Genomic DNA, 25,347 nt, shown 5'->3' on the forward strand with positions numbered 1-25,347 from the left:
ATTTGCATAATTTAAAGCAATTGCCAATGACTCAATGGGGTTGACGCAACTTAAAATATAGAGTAAAAATGATTGGACCAGTATAAAAAACGGGAATTCCACGCGAAATTCGTGAATGTGAACCCCTGTAACACGGAATATTTTAATCGCGTTATAGAGAGTTCGACTGTATATCTATGAGATCACCACTCGTATCAAGAATATCCTGTAATCTATTTTTACGTAAGAAATCGTGTCGAAATATCGTGTGTTTCTTATGAATACGAAACGTCAAGAACTTATTTATAATGAATATTATTTGTTCAAATGGCCGGGACTCATAAATATAAGAATCACGTGCAGTTTATTAATTTTTAATGATATTTTAATGACTTCGCGGAATGTAGAAACGAACCGGAGGAGGTTAAGTGGTCGCTTGACTGTGTTTGTCAGACGACTTTTCTGTTTGCGTGCCGGCTGCTCGTTTGTTCCACGTACTGGCATTGTTCTCCGAGATTATTTTTCCTCTTTCGTTTCCTGGTTATCCCCTTGTGCACGTAGCCGGTATAATCGAACGGTTTTTTCTTCTTTCTTTTATATCTTTCCTATGCTTTCATTTGAATTGCTGTGGCACGGCGGGGACTTCATTGTAACATTTAATTAGTCAGCTTCAATGGCAATTCTCATTATTTTTCTGTGCTTTGTGTTGCAATCTGTTTGTACGAGCGATATATTGCTGGTCTCAGATTTAAAAAATAATTGGGCTTCGGGAAGAAATGATTTCACAAATAATACCTTTGTTATTTCGACATTAATTACATGAGGATTTTGCGTCTGTATGTTATTAAATTAATAATACTGTAAATTTGTAATATTCATACGATATTATTAAAATTATAATATTTTCGTGAAACTCAGTATTTTTATTCAAGCATTCTTCTATGCTTTTGTGCTGTATTTTTAATTACCACTCTTTGATACTTTTTGTACAGGAAATTTCCAAAGAATAGTAAGAAATAAATCACATAATTCGTTGCAGATATTTTATGACGTTCATCAATAAACAAGAATAAGAAATTGAATGATTATATGAATGGAAACTTCTAAAGAAAAATATGCTGATATTGCTGTAATACTACAATGTGATGAGTACGAGGCGAGAAAGTGAATTCATTCGTTGAGTTTTCATAAAAAGGAAATGGCGTGTATTCAATATCGTTGACGGAGAAGAATAAAGTGAATAAATAGTGCACGCAGGATCCCACGATGCTTCCCTGCTTCGTTAAAAAGTAAGGAACGTTGGATGGAAAGATTCTCTGCCTATCTTATGGCCCTGTCCAGATTCCTTGCGACTATCGCTTATCTTCGTAACAAACGTTTTCACAAGCATGCAAATAAAAAACGATCATAAAACTAAAACACCCTTTTTTGTGGCTTAACGTCGCGTTAACAAAAAAAGTTACTAGCGACTTATTTTATCGGTCAGTTAATAAATATAATTCAGAAGTATTTACATCAGTCAATCGCAAATTTTCAACTTTCGAAATAAACCATGAATGTCTGGATTCTACACATTCTCTTATTGTTACTTCAATCTGTACAAGAAAAACTCAAAGTTTTCTTATATCGACCGGATATGCATTCCATTGAAACATTAGAGAAAAATTATGGAAATAACAAATAACCCTTTGTTAGATAAAAGTATACCTTACGAAACGTCAAACAATTTGAATTTCTTACTTTAAGTCCGCACGAACTTTTCCCCACGTATATTAAATATACGAGTTCCATATGAAATTAGCAGTTCAAAAAAATTCTTTTCATCAGCACAGTCGAACACAGAAACATTTTCATTAATAAAATTCCACTGGAAAAGGTTAGCGAAACAAAATTTGAAATAACCGTTCCCAGTGTCGTGTTCCGCTTTTCATTTCATTTAACTCTGAATTAATCATTTTTATCTCATTTCATAAATTTTGCAGGTAATTTCACGATCTGGTAACGAAAACGAGGCTGTAAAATATGACTGCCTTAAATATTTCCTCCTGGACAATGAAGCGAGACACTCCTTGATTCATAGAGTAATTTCTGTGTAAATAGCAATAATTTAACGATACTCGCGCCTGTACAGATGATTCACGGGGCGAGCAGGAAACGCTACAACGATTGAAATTTTAATGGTGGATCGTCGGACCGTGATATTTACATGACCCTTCGATAATGTCAAATATTATACCTCCAATAAATAACTCGTGCACAATGGTGGCCATTATTCGGTCGAGAGCGCGGCAAATCTATAGATCCCGTCTGGAACTGAAATATCGGCGGGTGCAACTATTCTATTCTCGTTCAAGTTAATAAACTATTAATAAAGGCAACTGTCGATATCACAAGGCGACGGTCTCATACTAAAAGTGTCACTAGGATTCAGCGTATTATCGACAGTTTGTACACTTTTAGTCCGCGCATTAAGGTTAAGCTGTTGCGAATAGTTCGAAGTCGATAAAAATTGAGGCACAATTTTGGTGAATACTTATTTTCTTTGGGGAAATCAAAAGTGAACAGTATGATGCGAAATATACTCCTTGTGTTAGTATTATGGCTGTAACAATGAGAATATAGTTTTTAGAATCCAAATAATTTGAAATTTTGTGAAAATTTATTCATGCTTGTGATGAAATAGTCGGAACCCAAATGGTGACAATTTGTATGAATTATTTGACAGGTCAAACAGCTTTTCAAACAATATTTCAGATTAACTTCTATCTATGATAATTGAAATAAAGGAAGATTGAAGTTATTAGTTTTAGATTAAAATATTTATTATTTAATGGTAATATGTGAATCAGTGACGATGGTTTACGAAATATGTTTAGGAGTTCCATTGACACTCGACCATTATGGTAAACATTTCCTATTACTGTATAGTATTTATTTTTCAATTAATAATTAATAATTTTTTAATTAATAATTTATAACTAAATTGGAAACAATAATATTTGTAAAATTAAATAATAAATGCAAAAGTTGAACATCTTTATCAAAATTATTCTTCTGAAAATGTATTATTTTTATTTTTATTTTTTATTTTAACTTACTAAAACAGTGATTTCGTTAACCATAACCTAATGCGAGGAACAATAAGAAATTTCCTCGTAACTTCGACTGTACAACGTACTCACACAACGTAAATAGTTACACGTATCGCTTAATTGCAAAAATAGTAATGACAACCAGGTCCTTTAACCCTTTGACTGCAGCACGCTTTACCGGAAGACCATTAGCATTGTGTTGAGACTTGTCGTTATACTCATTTTCAGAAACTGAATTGCTTTGTTAAAAACAAAACAAAAACTTAGAAAGGAGAGTCAATCCAGTTACTACATGTAAAATTGTGTCCATTAGTACGTGTGTTAGTTTAATGAAATGACAAACGTCTTATATAAAATTTCTTCATATAAACGTTTTATATGAAACAAACGTTTTGAATTGATCAAAATTTGTTGGGTGACCACATCATTTTCCCAATCAAAAGATTAACTCTGTAATTTTGATACAGCAACATTATAAAATTTGAGATTTAATACTAAATTTTATGCAATGTATCGACATGTCAAATATTGAAATAAAAAAGTTTTGTTGCTTAATGTTTTTATTTTGAAAAATTGAGATGAATAAAACACTTTTGACCAGTAAACTTATCTAAAATATTAGATGAAATATCCATTATATCTAATCTTACCATAGCCAAACAAATAACTGGTTACAAAATAAATTAAACAAGCTAGACAATAAACTTTTCTTAGTTAAAACAGAAACAAAGAAAAAGCTAAAAATTGAAAACCTGATCAATTGGATAATATAGGAATTGATATAAAGTCAAATGAACGAAATAAAGCAAACTTTTTAATCAAATTTAAAAACCAGTAATTTGACCCGTTGCTGTGGGTTTAATGTTAAACAACAAAATCATTTTTTTCAGTATTTCACACATTGATTCATTGTACAATGCTTAGAAAAATTATCATATATTATTAATTATAAAGATTAGTAAGTTAGTTGCAAAAAATGTATCTATATGTCATATACTTCTCTCTGTGTCTCATCTACATTTCAGTAAAAAGTATTGAATATTTCTAGTGAAAAACTTCTGAAGTGCAAAGAGTTAACACCCAGTAGGCGATCTCCTTTGATTTTGAGTTTCCAATCACAGTATATCGCACGCAATGCGTTAAGCAAAGTAACATTTCGTGACAGCACCGATCAGGGTACCATGTATATAATGACACAATGAGAGATATATATTGTTCATAACACCGAGGTTCATTTCAGTTTTAATGGGGTCCTTAACCAATATTATCGGTAGCGTGTCAGGTTCAACCGTAGCCGGAACGAAATAATTTCGTGAATATTGGTTGAGAGAGATCGTAAATACGATTAGGTCGTTAACTAAGTTCAGGGGATCGCTCTTCTCTATGCACAGTGGAGTGAAAACGGCGCAGTTTATTGTCAACTTCTGAAGTGTGATGAAACTGTTAAGACTCAAACACTGTAGTCAAAAATTAATTATAATATACAAGGAATTATCGGAAGACAATATCTGTTAATACTAGAACTAGAAGACGGGTCAAAATGACGCATTCCTGATTTCTTTGTTTTGCATTTATAAAAAAGGTAACAGATGTTTCTCTGGGAAATTATTAAAGAAATTGATGTAACAATACGCAAACTGAATTTTAAATCTATTAAAGTCTGAATAGATGTACCCTTGAAATTTCTATAGAGGAATTTCAGAAAGTTAATTTAAGTACTCTGTAATTTTAGTGTTAATAGAGTCAAATTGGTCGAAAATCATGTTGTAACTTGATAATGCTTGGTTTTTATTATTGTTTAACCTTTTGCTGGCACTAAAACTACCGAGCGATTAATGTGATCAATATGTAATCCTTATAAAAATTGTAACGATAGATTTTTTTGGTTTTTTTTTATATATTTATTACAGTATGCGAGTGAAGCTATCTATTTTTCAAATCATTTCGGATTTGAAACGCTTTTTAGATATCAATAATTATCAAACTAGAAAACTGGAATCGTGTGCTTGTTCTAGTGTTAAGAACAATGCCCAATTTTTGGTTTTTTATTTTAATTCTTTCAAATCCTTCTTTCTTCTTTAAAGGAGCGGCTCTGATTCATTCATAATGTAGATTTTTTGATATTGTTTCATAGTTACCTCTAACTTTATAATACAAAAAATGATAATTATATAATAAAGAAAATAAAGAGTCTGGATACAGTATCAGAGTTAATATTCCCTATTGATTTTGTCCCTGAGGGGTTAAAGATATTAGTATCAATTCATTTACATATTATTATTTGAAATTACCGTCAAAATCATATTGAAGTTAAGATATGAATTTTGTTCTCATTTTATAGATAACGCATCTTGGGACTATTATCTGTGCAGTTCGATGCAGTACTGTCTGAATGAACAGTACATACTTCAAAAATCTCGATGAAGTGAGAAATTGGGTCGATAACTACTTCGCCTTCAAAGAAACTGCATTTTTCCGGTGTGGAATCCAACTCTTGACAGAGAAGTGGAATCGCTGAAACTGACGGCCATTATTTCAATTTCGAAAAAAATTATAGTGGTACTATTTCGATAGATATTTATAAATAGAAGATCTACAGAATTTAACGTAGTAACTTATCAATGCAGTTAGACACTATAATTATTTCATTTAGTCAGAAGCTACTAAGTAATTGCTTCGGTCTCGACTCTCTGGTAATAATCAGTTTGCAAAAGTTACAGTTTTCGACTTCTTCTAGTTTTTCATTAATTATGGAAGAATTCCCAAGTTCCAAGGAAAATTCTATTGTGTTTGGAGTTACGTACGTCGCAGTACAAAATCAGAGTTACTTACGTGTAAGAACTTGTACAAAACATTGAACACAACGTCAAAGAAGAAGTTTCACAAAGACAAGTGCCAAGCGAGGACACTGGATTGCTATAGCGTCGATAATTATCGCAAAAAAAACAACTAATAGCACTTAAAGAAGATATTTACGTAGTTATAAGATATCAGGTATTTTCGATTAATTTCTAGAAGTTTTGTGTACGAAATTCAATAATAGATTTGTATTTCTGTAGTTTATCAACCTTAAAATAAAAATAAATTAATTAAATATATGATGTTTTGTTTTTAAAACGCTATAAATGTCTGTATTACGCGAAATATAGGATTGTTTCTATAGCTTTAAAGAAACTCAGTTAAAAAGTGGATATTATACTTGTACAGGGTAAATGCATTTTCCATTACCGATTCCTGATACCAGAAATAACAACTTCCGACGAAATATTGCTCATTGCCTTCCCTCAGATTCGATAGAGGTAACTTGATAATAAAATACTTCAATCATTTTCCAACTGATTTTTTCCATTAAAAAATAAACTAAAATTAATGTATATTTATTTCGTATCAAATTTAGATATTTAAACAATTACAACATGAACTGTTTTTCTAATAACTTGCAAAATTACTCTTTTGTAATTCTTTATATTTTCATATAAACATGTAATTCTTCTTTGTTTTGCTTTGGTTTTTCATTAAAATATACCCTAGGTGAATTCGTCCTACGTGTGGCGCGTACACCTATCAGTTCTTTACTTTACTGCGCATAAAACGAAAGATTTTTTAAACTAAATTCCAAAGTGAACGAGTAAATAGCGTTATAGTTCTTAACGACGCATCTCGACGTTGACAATTTTCAATTTACTGAAACGCAAATCATTAAAAGGTAAGTCCATTGGGAGCTGGGACTAGCGCCCCCACGGATATCATTAACCGCATGGTAAATGAACCAAATACGCCAGCACCTGTTCGGTAACTATCTATGGTAACCCCAGTGGATCGTACGCTTCGTCCAGCAAATCAAATTAAATCATCCTCGGGCTCGATTAAATACTGCCTGGCGCATCGTCTGTGCCTACATCAAAATATTCGTAAAGCGGAACTTCATTAATAATGGCGACTGTAAAATGTGACTATGATAGGTACGATTAAAACGTTTTAACACCTGCACGTTATTCGTAGTAGTCAGTTTAGTAAGCACACGGGCAACAGTTAATTAATGTAAACGAATTTTTAATCGATATTTATACAAAATTACGTAGTTGAAAAATGTTGCATAGATAATTTTATTCCTGTTGCATAGGGTAAATAGGGGAAAGATAACCTACTGTTTTAAAAGAACTATTATAGCATAAATATCATTAACGCGTTAAATGCCATGGGTGTTACCAGTGATTAATTAGTTACTATTAATTATTGCTAGTGACTAGTAATTCCCTCATGTAAACAGTGACTATTTGAAAACATTTCTATATTATAAATAATATAACCTAGTGTTGTGACATTCAAGAAGATAAACGTGCACTGACAATAATACAATTCAATTCAATAATTCGATATTATATCTCTTTTTCATTTCGTGCATTTTGCTCTATGAAATCGCGCGGCATTCAACGTGTCAATACCTATGTTAGAAATTCGATGTATGAATATTTTATTCAATGCGAGGTTTGATATACTGTATGAATTTGGTTTTCAGTATATTATGTTCTAATTATAGCGATGCGACCTGGTATTCTGTTAAACGTGTTCATTGTTTTTACTATTTAAATAAATATATTCTATTCACTTTGTATATTCCCCGAATAAATAATTCGACAACCTAACAGAAAAAAAATATATTTTTTAAACGAAATACATATAAGGAAAACAGTTAAATAGACTTGTCAGTGCAAATTCAGTGTACCACTAAAAACAATTGAAAATATAGATATTTGAAAATCTAAATGAGATCAAACCATCTCACTCGGGATTACCCTATATTTATATTTACGGCGTAAAAAGATTTGTCGTAGTGAAGAAGAAATAGGAAAACAATTTTCATAAGTACCTTAAAAATGTATGGTAATAAGAAAAACTTTTCATCGCGACAACTTCTTCTGCATTTTTAAGAGTTTATGCAATATCATTAAAATTTTGTAAAAATAAAAGGTGGTACTGATATAGAGCATGCAACTCGTTTTTCTATAAACACTTATGTAAGTAAAAGTTCAATATTTTATTAAATATTAAACCCGTAGTGTTAATATAATTATAATTGAAAATATATTTAATCACTACATAGATGAATTTAATGCGAAAAGAAAATATTAATAATGTGTCACTGTTATTTCACGAAGTGCAAACATTGAGACTCACAACTATTACAAAAAATTAATAGATGATAAGAAAAGCCATTTTAAGTAAAATTTTAAGTTTTAATTATAAAATCTATATCATGTAATATCTATACAAACATATGCAATCGAATTTGAATTGATTTCTCAGTAATATTCACGAAAATCAAATATCTGGCTACACATCTAAAGACAATACTGTGATTTTATAAATCCAGAAACATAACTAAATCACTTCCATTATCTCCAAAACCACCCAATATATATAAATAACACAAAAGAAAACGAAATTTCTTATTGGAAACAATTCACAAACAACACCATAAAAAACATTAATAAATATTTTATATTCTCTTACAAATTCTAAACATCTATCAAAGGTGACCCAAAAATTTCGTACAATAATAATTCACAATCGATTCGTACCACTTTCTTATTAGATTGATCAGCCCCGGCATTATCATACTGAATTATTATACGTACTCCTCGGATCATTTCGCGTACTTATTTAATATACTTCGAAGAGAATTTTTATCACGCTCTTCCATGAATTCCGCAGGAAATTCAACAACAGGATCGCGTTCGCCAGACAGGGATATAAATTTCCGATAGAATTTTCTGCCATAATCGATAGGGTACGTTTCTCGTTGATATAGACGTATTTTCACAGGTGTCGGTCTTTCTGTGAGAATACGATACCGGGAGCTTACAGAAACTTCTTCTGACAAATAGTCGACAATCTGGGAATGCACGGTTGCATTCGCGATACTCGCGCGGACCTACACCGTTGGAGGAACTTTCGCCATAACCATTGCTCATTCAGCTGACACGTTCGGAAAACGTTCTTTGTTTACATTTCCCTCGGCAATACACCTGTCTCTCGCGTTCTTACACCCCCCTCTCTTCCCGCCTCTGTTTTTCCTCTCTTTCTCCCACTCTTTTTACCTACTTTTCTTACCCCCTACGGGCTTTCCTCGCTCGAGCACTTTTAACGTGTGTATGCATTGGTAGAGTTTCCACGAGGGTCACAAGTAAAACAAACAAATATTTGCCGCGACACTGTTTCACCACTTCGTCATCGAAAATTTTGCCACACTGCGGGGTTATATCAACGCAATGCGGTGGTTGGTGCGGATGTTAGTGACTCGAATTGCGTTATTGATGTCACAATAGAGACGATCGGGTGACATTGACGGGGATTAAAATTATTGATATTTTATGGGGATAGTGTGATTGTTTGTGAATACTTAGTGTAATTATAAATTTGATTCGCTATTTATGTTATAGATATTAAATGAATTGAATTACAAGTATCGGTTAAAACTGAAAACTATTAAATACTATAATGTGTTCTTCTTAATCTTAATATCGATAGATTGTTCTCGAGAATAAAAAATATTATTGCAATGTGATTTTACATTGTGGATGAAGTATTGATTTTTTATGGAGATAGTGTGATTCTGTTAGTGCTCGATAATTACTTGTGAAAGGAATTATCTTATTTATCAATTATGAATTTAATGAATTGGATAAGTTTAATTATCCTATGTCATAATTCACAAAACTGTACTGATGCCAGTGTAAAAGTAATAATTATTTCAATTTAATTCTATAATATATTGTTCTACGCATATTCCACTACTATCAAACATTAGTTAAACTACTTTAATAAGTTATGATAATACTTCAACAAGTACCAAGTTAATGTTAACGATAAGTTGCTTAAAATGAATAAATTTAACCGAATAAATTTGCAGAAAACACAATCATTAATACATTCTAAATTGTGTTTCGCATAGAAGCAATAACTCGCAATTGACACTTTTAAAATCCCAATAAAAATCACTCAAGTCGTTACTGAACTCCCAAGTGAAATAGTTTACAATTCTTCCTACGGAACGTAAGTTACGCCTCCACTAATCACTCGAACATTTTTCACGTCCGTAAAATCTTCGAATTCCCACCAATCGTTTCCTCGGCCCAAACTTCCGAGCGCGAATCGTGATCAATGGATCACCTCGCCACAGGGACTCCCTAATACCCCATAATGAACTCTGATGGAATTCAATCGGAAGTCCTCGAGAACTTCAACCCCACTACGTTCCTGTTGCGAATACCTGGCCCGTACATCGCGAGGGTTGCATATAAAGTGCACTGCTTATGATAGATCATCTCCGCAATGGAAACCAGCCTCCTCTATCCACGCTAGCATCGCAAATAGCTGCATACGGTATGTATGTAGATCCGAATATTCTCTAACCGAAACTCCGACCGAATATATCCTTCAATAACTTCCTAAGATTACACACTTTTGAAGAATAAAGATCGTGTCAGCAGTTTTTTAGCGTCGCATTTAGGCAGCGTTGTTTTTTGTTAGATCGTTTTTCGCAAATCTATTTGCTGCTGCTTTTGAAACGTTCTTTCTATTAACTTTCGACCCTTATTTTCTTGTCGATTCATTTTATAAAATCTTTTCGCGTTGAAATGTTTCTAATTGAACTATAATATGAAAATTAAATTGAAAGAGCGTGGTACGAATGGCATGCAAAACTTTTGTACTATATCACCTTTTGTATATTGAGATATAATTAATTGTGACTAATTGTTATAATTAAATATAATTAATTATTCTTTCTCCAGTCATAAATTCTTTGAATAATGGATTGGATGACAGTAGAAACAAAAAACAAGGCAAAATTGTCTCGTGCTAGTAAATTTTAATTAGTTAATGTCTTTTGTGCAATCAATTATAAAATATTAATAAATGCAGAAAGAATTTAAGAAACATTTCTAGTTCTATACTATGATGTTTTTACCAATTTCTCTTAAAAATTGTTTAAACTGTCCGATATTATTTCTACATTAAACATTTATTTCTTCTAAAATTGTTAGAAGAAAATTGTTTCTAACACCATGTCAACAAGAAATTTTTAACTCCGTTTATTGTTCTGAAACCTGCTTTACATTGTAAAAGATTCTAATATTTAAATGGTACGTGCATTTATATAAAATAGGTTTTATAGGGTAGCATTACGTTCGCCGTGAAATAGAATTTTATACAGTTTTATGGGCGGACGTAATTATTCACTGTCCGACGTTTTTCTGCCATTCGATCAGGTCGGTAATTCCACGTGTGATGAAACGCGGATTACGCGAGATTTCGTCCGATCTACAGGTGCCTCAACACCCAATCAGTTTTCTTCGTAGCAAGCGCTAAATTAACAAAGGCAAATGAATGGGAACAAAATTTTCCCACGGAATGATTAAAAGAGAAATGTATGAAAACAGCTTTAGTATTAATTACTTGCAGAGCTGAGGTTTTAAAGGTGTCAAAAATAAAACTGTTCATTTGTAATAACATTTAAAATATTAAAAATGCTTTCCATATTATATGAAACAATATTTACAAACAATTTATGAAGTGTGAAAAATATTAAACGAAACTGTATAAAGATTTAAATATTAAACATACAATTCTTTAGTAGTATCAATAACGATATTACTTATTTATTGCCATATTGACAAACATTCAAATAAGAGAAATCTAATGCTATCACTGCGACCATTTAAATTGGCACGCTAATGTGTATCTAAATTGTTAAATCGCTAAACAATAATCATTGATTTAATCAGCATCCACCGCCAGTGAAAACCATCAATTTAATCGTCGTTCATTCTCAGTTGCAAATGATTAATAATCACTACGTGTATGTATGATGATCGTTCGTGTGGCCACTAATTAAATATGCATTTCGTAATCGGGGATTGTTATTTTCATTAAACTTTCCTCGAGATTCCGTGAATCATTGAAATAAATAATAGTAAGTACTCACCACATCGATGAGCTGTGACAGTTTCAATTTGATGCACACGCGCAGCACGTCCGACGTGTTCACTACGGGGCGCACTAATTTATTGTAATTAGATAGAAGATCGTCGTAAAGACGTTTGGCATCGGGATTGCCAGCGACAGCACCATGTACCACTAAAGCCGAGAGAAACCATACGCGAAGTGTTTCCCCTATTATGGGGGGCATCATGGTCCCCTGATTCCTCCACTATGATCGACACACGCGTCACCCCTTTAACCCTCCCTCGACACGAACCGCGAATCACAAATCTGTAACATATGAAAAAATACAATTAAGATTAATTCGATTGTAATTTTACATTGGTAAGATAGGTGTACCATCAACAAACCAGTTGAGATTGTATAAATATTTATATGAATTACTATATAGTTAAGGTAATATAAATATTTACATTTATAAAGAAGCATATTTATATTTATATACATATATGTTTATGTTTGTGTTTGTGTTTGTGTTTTTGTTTATATTTATAGTTATGGCATAAATATGATGTTCTTACAGCCTTAACTGGTTTATTACTGGTAATTTTACCTCAATTTATTTTAAACATTTATATAAATTGTGTGATTCCGTTAAAATATATTGGTACACTACAAAGGTATATATTTTATAAACTTTAGTTTCATTAAATTATTAAATTACAATTAATCACCTGTTACATGATACTTTAAGCAAATATTATGCTAGGTTTTGGATAAGAGAAACACGTATTATGTTTCTGGATAATGTATTCAAATAGTCGATTTATGAATGAATATATCTCAAATATAGCAAAAATAGCTTGCTGGTTAATTGTTCGAGCTTAACTTATCAATATTGTTATATCCATAAGGTGTTGTCATATTTTTATTGTACTTTTCCTAAAATTACTTAATTGCGGCACTAGATAATGTGATTGGAAGATTAAAATAAAATGTAATAAATGTCTACTTGACGTGATATAATGCTCATGAATTTTTAGTTACATACTCATAATTACACAATCTGTTAAGCGCAGACATCAGGGAACCGCGAATTAGAGCGAACGACGAACACGAAAGACGAACTCTGACCGCACGTACAATTTCTACGGTGACACTGCAAAGAAAAAGGCGCGAAGCGATCGCGAACCGGGACCGGTAGACGCTAGATTCAACTTTTAAAATAATATTTTCCTTAGAAGAGGACATTTTTCTGCGATTTTTAAATTACGATTGAATTAAAAAGTAATGAAATTAAAAATTATAAATTTTACATGTACGTTCACTTATATTTCAATTTTTTTTATAGAAAATCAACTTGTAAACCGTCTTAGGTAAAACTATATATATATATATAAAGCATTAAGAGCAATTAAAATATTTAAACAATCATTAAAATAAATAAAAGACCACTCATACACCAATTTCTTCGAATATTTTCAGCTAATTATAAAAATTAGACTATTTTCTCTGTTCATAAACAAAATAATATATTTTATTGGAATGTGAGGTATCATCAATGATACTCAACGCCAAAGATAGCTGGACATTCAATGCAACGCAGCCGTTTTATGCATGCAATTGCATTAACATGCTCCTCTCTTAAGTCTATTATTAATCTACGAGCACCATTTCGAAATTTCAGTACCTGTTTCCGATCACCTATAAATAAAGACGACATAAAAGAAGAACAGGAACAGTTTGAATCGCAATCAACTAAAGTAGAATTCAGCACAGCTCGTAAGGTGTCGGAAAAAAATGAGAGCTTAAAGTTTGTAAGGGAAGTATCGTAGATGTATTGACCTAACTTTAGTAAAAACAATTTGTAACAATCAATGAACTGGAAAAGTATAAATTAATGAAATCTTAGTCATATCAACACAATAACAAACTTGAAAACATATATGAAACAAGATCATTTCAAACAGGAGATAATTGAGATAACAAAAGATATGTGTAAAGAATTCTCGCAAAAGAGAAGAAATAAATATTAAAAAATGGATGAAGGAAAAATAATAACAATTTTAAGAAATAGTAAAAGATAACAGTATTTGAAAAATTAATCTAAAAGCTGTAAGAAATATGTTAAAAGTGTTCAAAACGCGCGCCAAAATTCAAAGTATTTATTATTTGTAATCGATAACAATTTTTTGTTTATATCGATCTCTTTCAATCTCTCATAAACTGGTTAAAGAAATGAAATTTATCCGTTTAAAATATTTCCTTCTTTAGACATAATTTACTAAATAAATATCCTCCAACTATAAGAATGAGTTATTTAAATAAAGTTTATTTAAAATATATTTTATTTTGTCAACATAAATGAAAGAATATAAAGATTATTAAGCCGGTTAAGTCATCTAAACTTATATAAAAAAGAAGCCTAGCTTTCCCCCAGAAATTACAGTAATATTTTCCTTGCCAATTCAATTATAAAGATATCGGCTTTATTTCTTGATCACAACCTAAATAGTTAATGCGAAGAATATGGAGTCCATCCAGAGGACTAAGCAGGTTCTCACAAAGCGTTAGATCACACGAGAACAATATCTCTGTACTGATCGTAAAAATATCAGAGTAACTGCTTTTGAAAAGAATAATAACCCATATAGGAATTAAGTTTCTCGAAAGACATAATAGTGGTATCTGTCTTCGGTAGTGCACCAAGAAACATTCCAGAAATGGTGAATTAAGGTTTAATGAAGAGACACGCGGAGCAATTATCTTCAGCTTTAACATGCCGCGCAAACAGATTGGGTCATCGAGCGAAAGGAAATGCGAGGATTACTTAAAATTGACATTACTATTGTGTTTTGTAACAAACTCTTCTCACCTGGGACTAAACGTATCAATAAAATAGAATTATGCACCGTAGTCACAGTATAATAAATTATACCCATATTTCATGGGACACAGTTGTTCAAAACATCAAGATCTTTTATTATTTCTTACAGAAAACTACAAAAGTTGGAGAATTTTATTTCAATAAATAATCATGCATTATAATTGCAAATGCAATTTAATTTAACAATCATTAAATGATATATTGTACTAATACTAGACCAACGACTCGTGCTAATTATATAAGCTAAAATAATAAATTATAAGATGAATGGAATAACATTTTGAAAAAGCAATTTCTATTTCATTTGCAACGATTTTTTTTTAGTTTTATGTAATGCATTTTATGAACCATGGATGTTCACTTAGAAGAAAATGGATGTCTTGGAACTTAATGTAAGCTCCACGACAGTATTAATAGCTTTTTAATGTCTCGGAAAATACGATTACAGCAACTCTCTTAATATACATTAACACGGAACCGATGTGCGATAAATGAAGTTAAATTAAAATCCGGAGCACGCTACACATCCAATTTTCATCTTCCAACGATAGATCGTCAGAGACACTTTGCGCGCTTTCTTTTCATTCCTTTTGTTTAATCTCGATGAACTCTGTTCATTACTTTAAAATGAAGGGTGCATTAAAAATTATCAACTGAATTCGTGTTTCATTAATTAATTAACACACGGCAAGATCAAGAATCATAAGAATGAGTTTATAGAGCTTTATATTACATTTATAAATGTATTATGACATTGTATTAAACTGGTTTTGAATTTTTAGCAAGAATATAAAAAGAGTAATTTTTTATAACATATTTGAGAGTAAATTATAGTAATATTATAGTCGTAAAATGGATTAAGTTTTATGCTGTGTGCTACATTGTCCACTAACTTTAAAATAACAGAAGGGTTATTAATTTTACAATTATGTCTTTGAATATACAATTTGATATATCACAAAGTGCTCGTTAAAGTGTAATGAATTTATCGGTTAACCGTTAAGATTACTAAGCAATATTGTTGTAATTAATAACGGTCCTGATCAAAGCGAATACAATCATTGTATACCATTAACTTGTTAAATACTACTAATAAAGTAATTAAAATGTAATATATTTTTGAAGATCAATCTTTCTCCAAATTATGGTTTCTATTTTTTCCAAGAAAGCGTAATTGATATTCCAAAATTTTTTTGAAACAAGCATCAAAATGAGTTTTAACGTACAAAATTAAGGCCAAGTTTATTATATCACTCATCAAAATTTTTTAAAAAAGTTTATTTATAGTTGCTTATATGTTCAGGAATACTTTTAAAAAATAAGTTTTCTTGCAGTGAAAATATCATAATGTTTGACATAAAAGTTTAATATCTACTCTAAAGTTAAATTATAACATCGTAGATCAGAAAAGTATCCAAACTATGATACAGGATTTCCTATATGAACATTTCACGCGAATCAAGAGATTAAACAAGAACTACATAACATTCAATCACATGTAAATTTTTTATTTAATTTTATACATATGAATACCATTCTTATTATATTAATCGAATTTTACAACAAAATATATATCTAGAATTTATATTTTCCTTGCAAGATTATTAAAAATAAAAGTTTTTTTCGCTTTCTCTTATCGTTCTCAAGGTAATCCAAGGGAAGAAAACTTTTAGAATTTTTTTCAAGGGGTGGGTTCACCCCTTCAAAGTAAATACAGCGCGAACAGAAATTGCAATGTATTGGGTTTGACTTACTCTATTTACACACAAAGTTTCTTAATTTTATTAATTTCTGACTTCGATAACTTCTCTTGTGAGAAAAATTTATCGACTAACTTGTTTACCTTTATTTTTTAGCCAGTTATTTGTGTTTTATAAAGCTCAGTTGAAAAATAAATCATGGGACAAGGGGTTAATGTTTCTCGTAAGCAGAGGCAGATATGGGCGCAGGCGTCGACTATTAGAGGACAACGAAGTGCTGAGCCCATCATTTCCGAAGCGATACATCGCGAATCGACCAACGACTGATTGATTCGCGTATCTCGCGGAAGGCCATTATAGGAAAGTACGACGCAATTCGACGAGATAACCGCCGGATGTAAATTCCTGCCTATATCTGACAGCGTTTAATCCGATTTTCAACGATCGTTATGCAGCTTGTCTGATTAGTCTCGGTGAACCACTCATCGGTGTTAGAATTAGGATTATCACAATGGTCCTTCTACTTAGATAATAAATTCTTATCTGAGAAATTTCAATGTGTTCCTATCGAGTATACACGGAAATCGATAGGTATTATTTATTTCCTTTGAAAAACGAATCGAATCAAACTTTAACCGTTCGAGTGTCACGGATCTTTGCGAAAATTCGATTGCGATATACCTAGTAACACTATTCCACTTCTTTTGTTTTTAATTTCATATTTAACGAATTTTGTCCTAAGGTTGTTACTTCACATATTGCACTTTTCCGTTAAATTTAGCATTAAATTCTCTTGTTTGTTTCTGGTCCAACTTCTTTTTTTACTTGTATCATTTTCTTATGAAGAATTTTACTTTTATAATTATTTTTATCGTTATTTTTCAATAATTTCGTAATCACGTTGTTGGATGTTCTACTGTAGTTTTCTATATATAACTTCCCAGAGCAATGTTTTTAGAGAGTTCACAAAGAAAAAATATTCCCCCTTTAAGTACCCACCCCTCGCTGCAACCATACATATGCAGGCAAATTAACGGGAGTTGACAACACCGTCGGAAGAAACTAAGTGAATACCTACAGTACGTTCAACGAGTCGAGGCACCAGATATAAACAAAATATTCGCGCGTTAACCCCTTGCCATGCAATACCGAGTCAGACTCGTGAGAAGATTCTTGAAAGAAAGTTGAAAAAATGAAACGTCATTCAACTACTTTGAGTTCAGATTAAATTCTCGTTTTCTGTTATTAATTGTTATGTTCTGAAGTGAAGATGGATATAGATGAATTCAGACTTCTTTGTTTTTCAGTAAATTATCAGTGACAAAATTATCCTACCTAGAGCAGTTATGAAAGAAATCTTAAGACAAGTAGTTAAAAAATATAAGAGGAACAGCAATCGCTACTGTTGATACTGACGTCAAATATTAATCACTTGTTAATTTCAAAGATGTATTTGCACGAGTACACAATAATCTATCAAACGTCGAAACGTCAAATAATTTGCATTGTTATTTACTGCAAATTCTCGTCTCATGCACAACTGTTGTACTAAATTTGCACTTCCTGTATTCTAATATTTATATTTGTCGTGTTAGTTTTACGTTGTGTGTTTATTTTGTTTGATAAGTTTAAATTAACCTTGTTAAAATTAAGCTTGTCCTATGATTCGTTTCACAATTATGCCTCATAAAACTGTTGTATCGTTAATAGTTATCGTTAATAGTGTATTAGTAAAAGAAAAGAATTTCATACTTCAACTCTACGTTTACTCTAAATGTTAAAGATTGGTAATAGTCAGCTAATATTTCGTTTATACGAAACATAGATAAATAAGGAAGGTAAATTTCGAATCGAAGATACAGAAGTAATACTTAATTTATATTAAGAAAAAGTAAACAATATTTAGATTTATCCGATTCAGTTTAAAGCTTGCGCCGCGAGTTTGGGTATAAAAACCACATTAGATATTTGTTTATATCTGTTACCACAAGTTGAGCATAGTACAGTCTGTAAAACAATCTTCTACAACTCGACTGTCCCTGCTTCACATATCACTGATGAACGCAAAGAATTTCTATTGTTTCTTATATTTCTATGCCAACACCTCGCATGCGGGTCACGTAAAGCAACGTTTTTCGCCTGACGTTGTTTGTATGCGGGACACGTAAAAATACGTTTTTATGCAGTATACAATTGGTTAATTACAGAACACGTACAATTATATGAAATAGTAAATATGTAAACGGTTTATGTATATTATGATTGAAAATATTTCAATTTTTTATAAAAATTGTTGTATAGTATTATACGTAAAAATGATTTGTTTCATTCAAACGGAATAAAACTATATTTTATTAAAATGCTATTCATATGTTCACCGTAAGTAATTAAAAATCATATAATAAATAATAATTAGAGCAGTCAGTAGTAATACGTTACGAAATTACTTAAATTGTCATGAACCGTGAAAAAATTCAAGTGCACTGAATGAGTAGCCCGAATGAAAGGTGTTACTCAATATTAAATTAAATGTATATTTTCTACAGTATTGTAAGAAAAATTATTTCGTTATTACTTAACACTTGATAGTGTTCTTTAAAGGTTTTAACGGTTTAACTATCGATGGTTTGAGAAACGTGTAAAAAAATACATTCTACTTCGAAGCTTTTTAGCTATTATAAATAACAGTATCTAAATCGAATAATATTTAAAAAATTTTTGACTACTACGTAAATAATTTTTGAATTTATATTTCCTTACAATAATTTCTGAAAAAATATACTCACACGTATAATGGTATCTAGCAATAATATCTAACAGTCTCAATAGCTCTCTATAGTTCGTAAGCGAATCGATTCAAAACTGATTTAGAACACATATGGAACCAATATTCAAAGAGATACGAGAATGGGAATAGATATTGGCCAATATCTCCTCCGACTATGACATTTCGATCCATCGTAGCTGTTTCAGCGAGAACCTTTATTTAACGGTTATTTTGAAGACTGTTCTAATTTGTTATAAAATGTTTACGCAATTGGATTATCTAATTTAAGTATGGTTGTTGTGTCCAAAATTTAATTCGTGTAAAGAAAAATGGAATTTCGATTAACGAAATGTATCCACTTATATTTTGTATTTAACTGTAAATATTTACGAAAACCCATGTTTTTGTAAATTATTTTAACGGCAGGAATTCAATAAATATAAACCTGTAACATTTCCGCTAATAATAATTTTCTAAAGTGAAATTGAAAACTGACCTTCTAGTTTCTAATATTCTGAGTACCTTAAATAATTCAAAAGTAAACTGATGGAAAAGCAAATACGATTAAAAATTAAATAAGAAAAAGTCACAGAAATAATTTCAATTTCCAATAAACTTTTGTTATGAATTTTCAGTAGCATTCCAAAACGACTTACGTTGATAGCAAATTAAAAGTCTTTCTTAAATAGAATAATTAAGTAACTGAACAAGTGACTAATAGTGGATTTTAACAAACGAAAGTTCTTGTTGTGATTGAGTATAAGTGAATTTCTGTAACTGACACTTTCAAGAATTTATAACACAATAAACACAATAATGCAAATTCAAAAAAATACAACTTGCATTGGAAGTCCGTAATTTAATGATAGAACAACACTAAACCTCGCATTGCATAAATAACAGTACAAAAAACGCAACAACTGGAATACGAAGTTCTCCTACATACGCAGTGTGCACCTCCATTCAATAATTTGGATACCTTTAAACGGGATAAACAACTCACAGATGAAGAGTCGCTAAAACGAGCATTCCATAGATCGGTCTCATCAAAGGATACTGGTTATTGTTCGTTGACAAGAATATGTACGAAACGGTGGAATGTATTTTGATTAAATGAAATGTAATGAATTGGAAAACCTCTTCTCCAACTGCAATTCTATATGCATCAAACGAATAATTAACACCAGATATACGGTCGTTTATTGTACTCTCTATTGTATTGTCTCTAGAAAAACAGATGTTCACTCACATGTATTTTGAAAATTGGAGCTTCAAAATCAGAGAATTGGAAGACGCATTCCTATAATTTTAGCAACGAAATGCGACGTAAATTTTTACCAAATAATGCTTATGGAATATAATATCCGTCAAATTGATAGAATGTTAAATATAGATAAATTTCAGAAAAATTTGATAATGTGATAACATTTGGAAAGATGAAATTTTATATATCAACTCGAAGTACGAAAGAAAATACGTCGGTAACATACACAATAGAATCATTCGAAAAAGTTAGAATATAAATGAAATTACAAACTGTATTAGAAAAGGAATCCTTTCATTAAACACAGAAATGAATAAAAACTTTCACTGTTTACCAACTAATTCACAAAAACCGATCATCATTTTGTAAAAACGACATATTATCTTCTATATCAAAATTCAAATGAATTGTAGAAATTTCACTAACAGTATTTCAAAACATTCTTCCAAAGCATTCATTCGACCAGTTTTCGGTACAACTAGTGGTGATCTCTTGCCTCATAAGGTGTCATACTCGTGGTGAAGATCATAAAGAGAATTTGACAAGCACAAATATTATTCAACTTTTTCTAATTCAAATTGAGCATTATTCTTCTGTTATCAACAATTAATAATACATTAAAGCAAACGAAGGTGTAGAATATGGCCAGAATTTTCCGCTTTGTTCACTAAATTATTAATGGTAAAGTAGTTATATCGTTCATAGTTGGGAAGTAAATCATAGGGCAAGAGGTAAGTTGTTAAACAATGTTTCATTCGTCACGGTATGAATAGAAGATCGTAAGACCAACGGCACTCAATACATCCCTGCACCACGGTAAACAGTTGCAGCGTTGTGTCGCGTGACAACAATTTTTCACCAGTTCCGGCTGTTATGAGTTTTCGGCTACACGTCGCACGGAAAGGGGGGCAACGAATGCGAATTGTCGATGGTAGACTCCCGCAATTATTTGTCCCAGCTATGACCAGGGATTTGAACGACCCGTAAGAGACTAAATTCGCTCCTCTTCGAGGCATCGCAGCTCTCGAATGGGTGTTCCGCGTGTCGTATTTCAAGCGGATGTCACCGCACGCACTGATACACAAGTGGAAACGTGAATTTACGATGGATCGTGTGTGCATGCGCTCACCAACGACCAAGGATCGATCAACACTCCGCTCTCTCGCCTATGCTCGCCCCTACTTGGTCTCCCTACATAGCCAGACCGCGAATGTCTAATTACTTTTACGGCGCTAACTGGGTCAACGATATTTTATTTTGGATAATCGTGGCCCCTTCAGAAAAGGTGACCTTCTTTCTAAAAGAAAAACGGGGGGTGGGGATGGGGTGGACGGGGTGGAGAGAATCTTTTCCACCGTCGTCGTCGTCGCACACCACCGAATCCTTAACATCCACGCCTTCGTTCTTCGTCCCTTCGCGTACAGTCGTGCGAGAAAATACTCGGTAATGAATACTTCAACCCCTTCCCCAGTCGATGATAAAGGGAATATATAGTTTGAAACAAAATGAAATTACAAGATTTTTTGATGTTAACCCTTATCACTCTAACCATTAGTCTCATTGCCAAGGACACATAAAAAACAATTGGAACGTTAAAATATGTATAAAATAATTTCTTGTTTTTCGATATTATTTTAGGTTTATCCAACATTCATAATTGAATTTCCTCTTTGAAATTGATAATTTATTTGAAGCAACTGGCAATCATTTTACGATATTCTTGGAATGATACGGCTGAAGTTCTATGATAGTTTTGATGTTAATTGTCTGATACCAAATTAGCGTCGATTTATTCAGGGATACGTTATATACCGGTGATGAGGTGCTTCGTGATAATGTTTATGTAATGTGTATTTTGGGAATGGGTGTGATTTTTAAATAGTTTTTAATGTTGAATTTTTGATATGACAATGATTTCTATCTTTGAATGAATTGGGAATAACTGAAAAATGTCTGACTTAGAGATACTAATGTTAACAGTATCCAAAATATAATCACGATGGAAAGGATTTCGCTACGTCACACATTCACCCTTTGAAATATCTCCTCCTCTCATGTACTTAACGCCACCTTGTGTACTTAACGCAAATGTAGATTCGATGCTCGCATTGCTGAACGAAAATTTGCGATTGTACTAGATAATTCGGTTTTAGTTATCAAACAACAGAATGTTAAAATTATTTTTAAAATGAAAATTTTGAAAGTGACATTATTATTCTCATTGATAACAAATGATAATTTTTGTATTATTACTTTGATAACGAATTCAGTTACTATTTATGAATGATAAATTTAGAAATTCAATTAACATTTTATGTTGTATGTCAATGAAATATATAGTTAAAGAAATTGTTAAAAATGAGAGAAAATTTTCGTAAGAGAAGTTTCCGTAGAGAATCGAAAATGTTTCTAATAATACTGGAATAATGTAATTATTACTGAGTCGAGTATCTCACGGAATATTAAGTACAGAACAATTACTCTAAAATAATGATAGTTATTAGTCTGATTAAGGTGAACTATCCGGAATGAGAAAAATTTTAATTAATTTCATCCATTAATAGTGGGTATAATGAAGTTGATCAAGTTACGTGGTTCACATTGTATACCTGAATGTTACAATTAGTGTCCAATGATGAGCGGATGGTCTCATAAAGTCCTCGCGTCAGAAACGTCACGAACTTCCCAGACAATCTATTAATTCACGTTCGATCAATTGGTGTAACAATTTTCACGTGAACACTAGTTTCACTAACAACATAATTCGTGCATACACTACATGTTCGAAAGTTTCAAACCACTGCTAATGTTCGTAGTTCACCAAAGGCAGTAAAGTAAAATATAATATAGCTTAAAGTTATTTTTCCTAGTTATGCATTTTAGAACATTCAAATGATAAATCAAAAATAAACTTCCTTATTATTTTTCGATATAAAAGTATAACAGCTGGTTATTATAATTTTTATTAATTACAATTGTGTAGAAAAAAGTGTATGATTGTATCGTTATACATATATATTATGTATATTGTGTGTTTATGGCGATGAAGAATATACAAAAATATATGCAAAATTAATTTTTATTTCGAAATCATCAAGAAAATATTTTTTTGTAAGGAGAATGATTAATTATCATTAGAAGATCGATAAAAGGAAGATTAAAGAACTGATTTATAAGAACCATATTACTTTTACATTTTTAATGATACTATTAATTCTTTTTAAGCCCCCAAGGAAAAAATTTGTCAACAGTACTTTTCAATAACTTTTTCATAAAATCAGACCAATTATATTTCTAAACCATACTTAAATCTCAAAAATGTTTGAAATTACGTTAAAATGAAACATAACAATTTTTTCTATTATATAACCAAGTAAAATCTGTGCAGAAATATGTAAATGTCAAATAAAATGTTATACTGTTAGTCTCCGATTCGCCCAAGAAATCATTTCTGTAGAAATAAAAATTATATAAATTATAAATAATATAAAATATTAATTTTAACAAAATTTTATCTGAAACTGAAAAATGTAGAAATTTTTAATTCAAAAATTTGCAATACATTATTAAATTAAAAGATTTATATAGTTTAATAAATGTCTACAAGTCCACATCTATATGTATATATCTGAATAAACATCGCCAGTATTAAAAATTAATCAATTTTAACAATGCTAAATATCATAATTAATAATTCCATAATATCACATTAAAAGCCTCATAAAAGATAATAAAGTCATACTATCAAACCGTCATTCTTTTGTTTATATTTACAAATTAGTCTCACTAGAATACCTTGCACGTTACATTCTCTCATATCCGATAAATCTTTAAATTTCAATAGAACATAATCATCGTTCAAATAAAAAATCCGATTCCCAAGATTTCACGGTTCTCAATTCATAATCGAATGCTCAACACATCAGAAACCGTACAACTCGGTTGTACAGCATCATATTTACAAACGACATCAACTAGAATTCGTTTAAAAGCTCTAAAATCTGCTTCTGTTTACGTTCCTAACGAACCACCCTCTGCCCGTCATTTCCAACATCCCTCTCCATGTATTCCTCCTCCACCTCTTCCTCCTCCTTCTCGAAAAAAAAATGAAGCTCCAAGGTCACTCTCCACACAAAAATAAGCGATCCCAAACTCTCGAACTCTTCCCCAACTTCTCATCACCAGTGTAGTCAATACACAAACATAATCCTCGGAGATCCTCGAGGGATGTGCAACTGCAACTACCCGCCGCGGCCATCAGAATCCCATAGCCAGCCCGTTACGTAGTGAAAAATCATGCGTGAAAAGTTGCGGGTTTCACGGTTGACAATTTGACACTGACCTAACCCTCGCGCGCTCAGGCCACGCCGGTCTTCAAGCAGCTTCCGTGACCGCTGCACACCCTTACGCACTGCACCCACGACTGAACCCAACGGGGTGAAGACTCCTCTGGTCCGGAGTTGAAGGATTTCGCCCGTGGCGGCGCCACTGGGTACGCACACGTACCAGAAAACCAGGGGAACCCCAACCGAAACGAAGGGTGAGGGAGACTTCGGGGTCTGGGGAATCTGGACCACTTCTGCGCGCGCAGAGAGGCGATTTACACGGTGCACGCGAGGCGAGACATTGGTATAGTTGTCCGCAAGACGCCAGATGGAAAAAACCTGACGCTCCGCCCACGAAGGGCCTCCTTGTTTGGGACGGGCGCCTTT

The 25,347-nt window shown here is 31.9% G+C and overlaps 1 protein-coding gene across 7 annotated transcripts in view; it reads right to left on the minus strand.

Moving 5' to 3' along the window:
- The window catches only part of nAChRalpha4 (nicotinic acetylcholine receptor alpha4), a 252,998-nt gene extending 227,887 nt beyond the window's left edge, over positions 1-25,111 (minus strand). For 3 of the 7 annotated variants that reach the window (XM_076370226.1, XM_076370254.1, XM_076370255.1), the window contains exons 1-2: positions 24,978-25,111; positions 12,061-12,347 (exon numbers count right to left, since the gene is read on the minus strand). In XM_076370226.1, coding sequence (XP_076226341.1) covers positions 12,061-12,267 — 207 coding nt within the window. In that variant the 5' untranslated portion in view covers positions 12,268-12,347; positions 24,978-25,111. Of the gene's footprint in view, positions 1-12,060; positions 12,348-23,244; positions 23,502-24,977 lie in introns of those variants that run through there. The other 4 variants (XM_076370236.1, XM_031988358.2, XM_076370243.1 and 1 more) reach the window with 4 other exon arrangements.
- Positions 25,112-25,347: the final 236 nt, after the last annotated feature.

Source organism: Nomia melanderi, chromosome 1, assembly GCF_051020985.1.
Source record: "Nomia melanderi isolate GNS246 chromosome 1, iyNomMela1, whole genome shotgun sequence".
Taxonomy (NCBI): Eukaryota; Metazoa; Arthropoda; class Insecta; order Hymenoptera; family Halictidae; genus Nomia; species Nomia melanderi.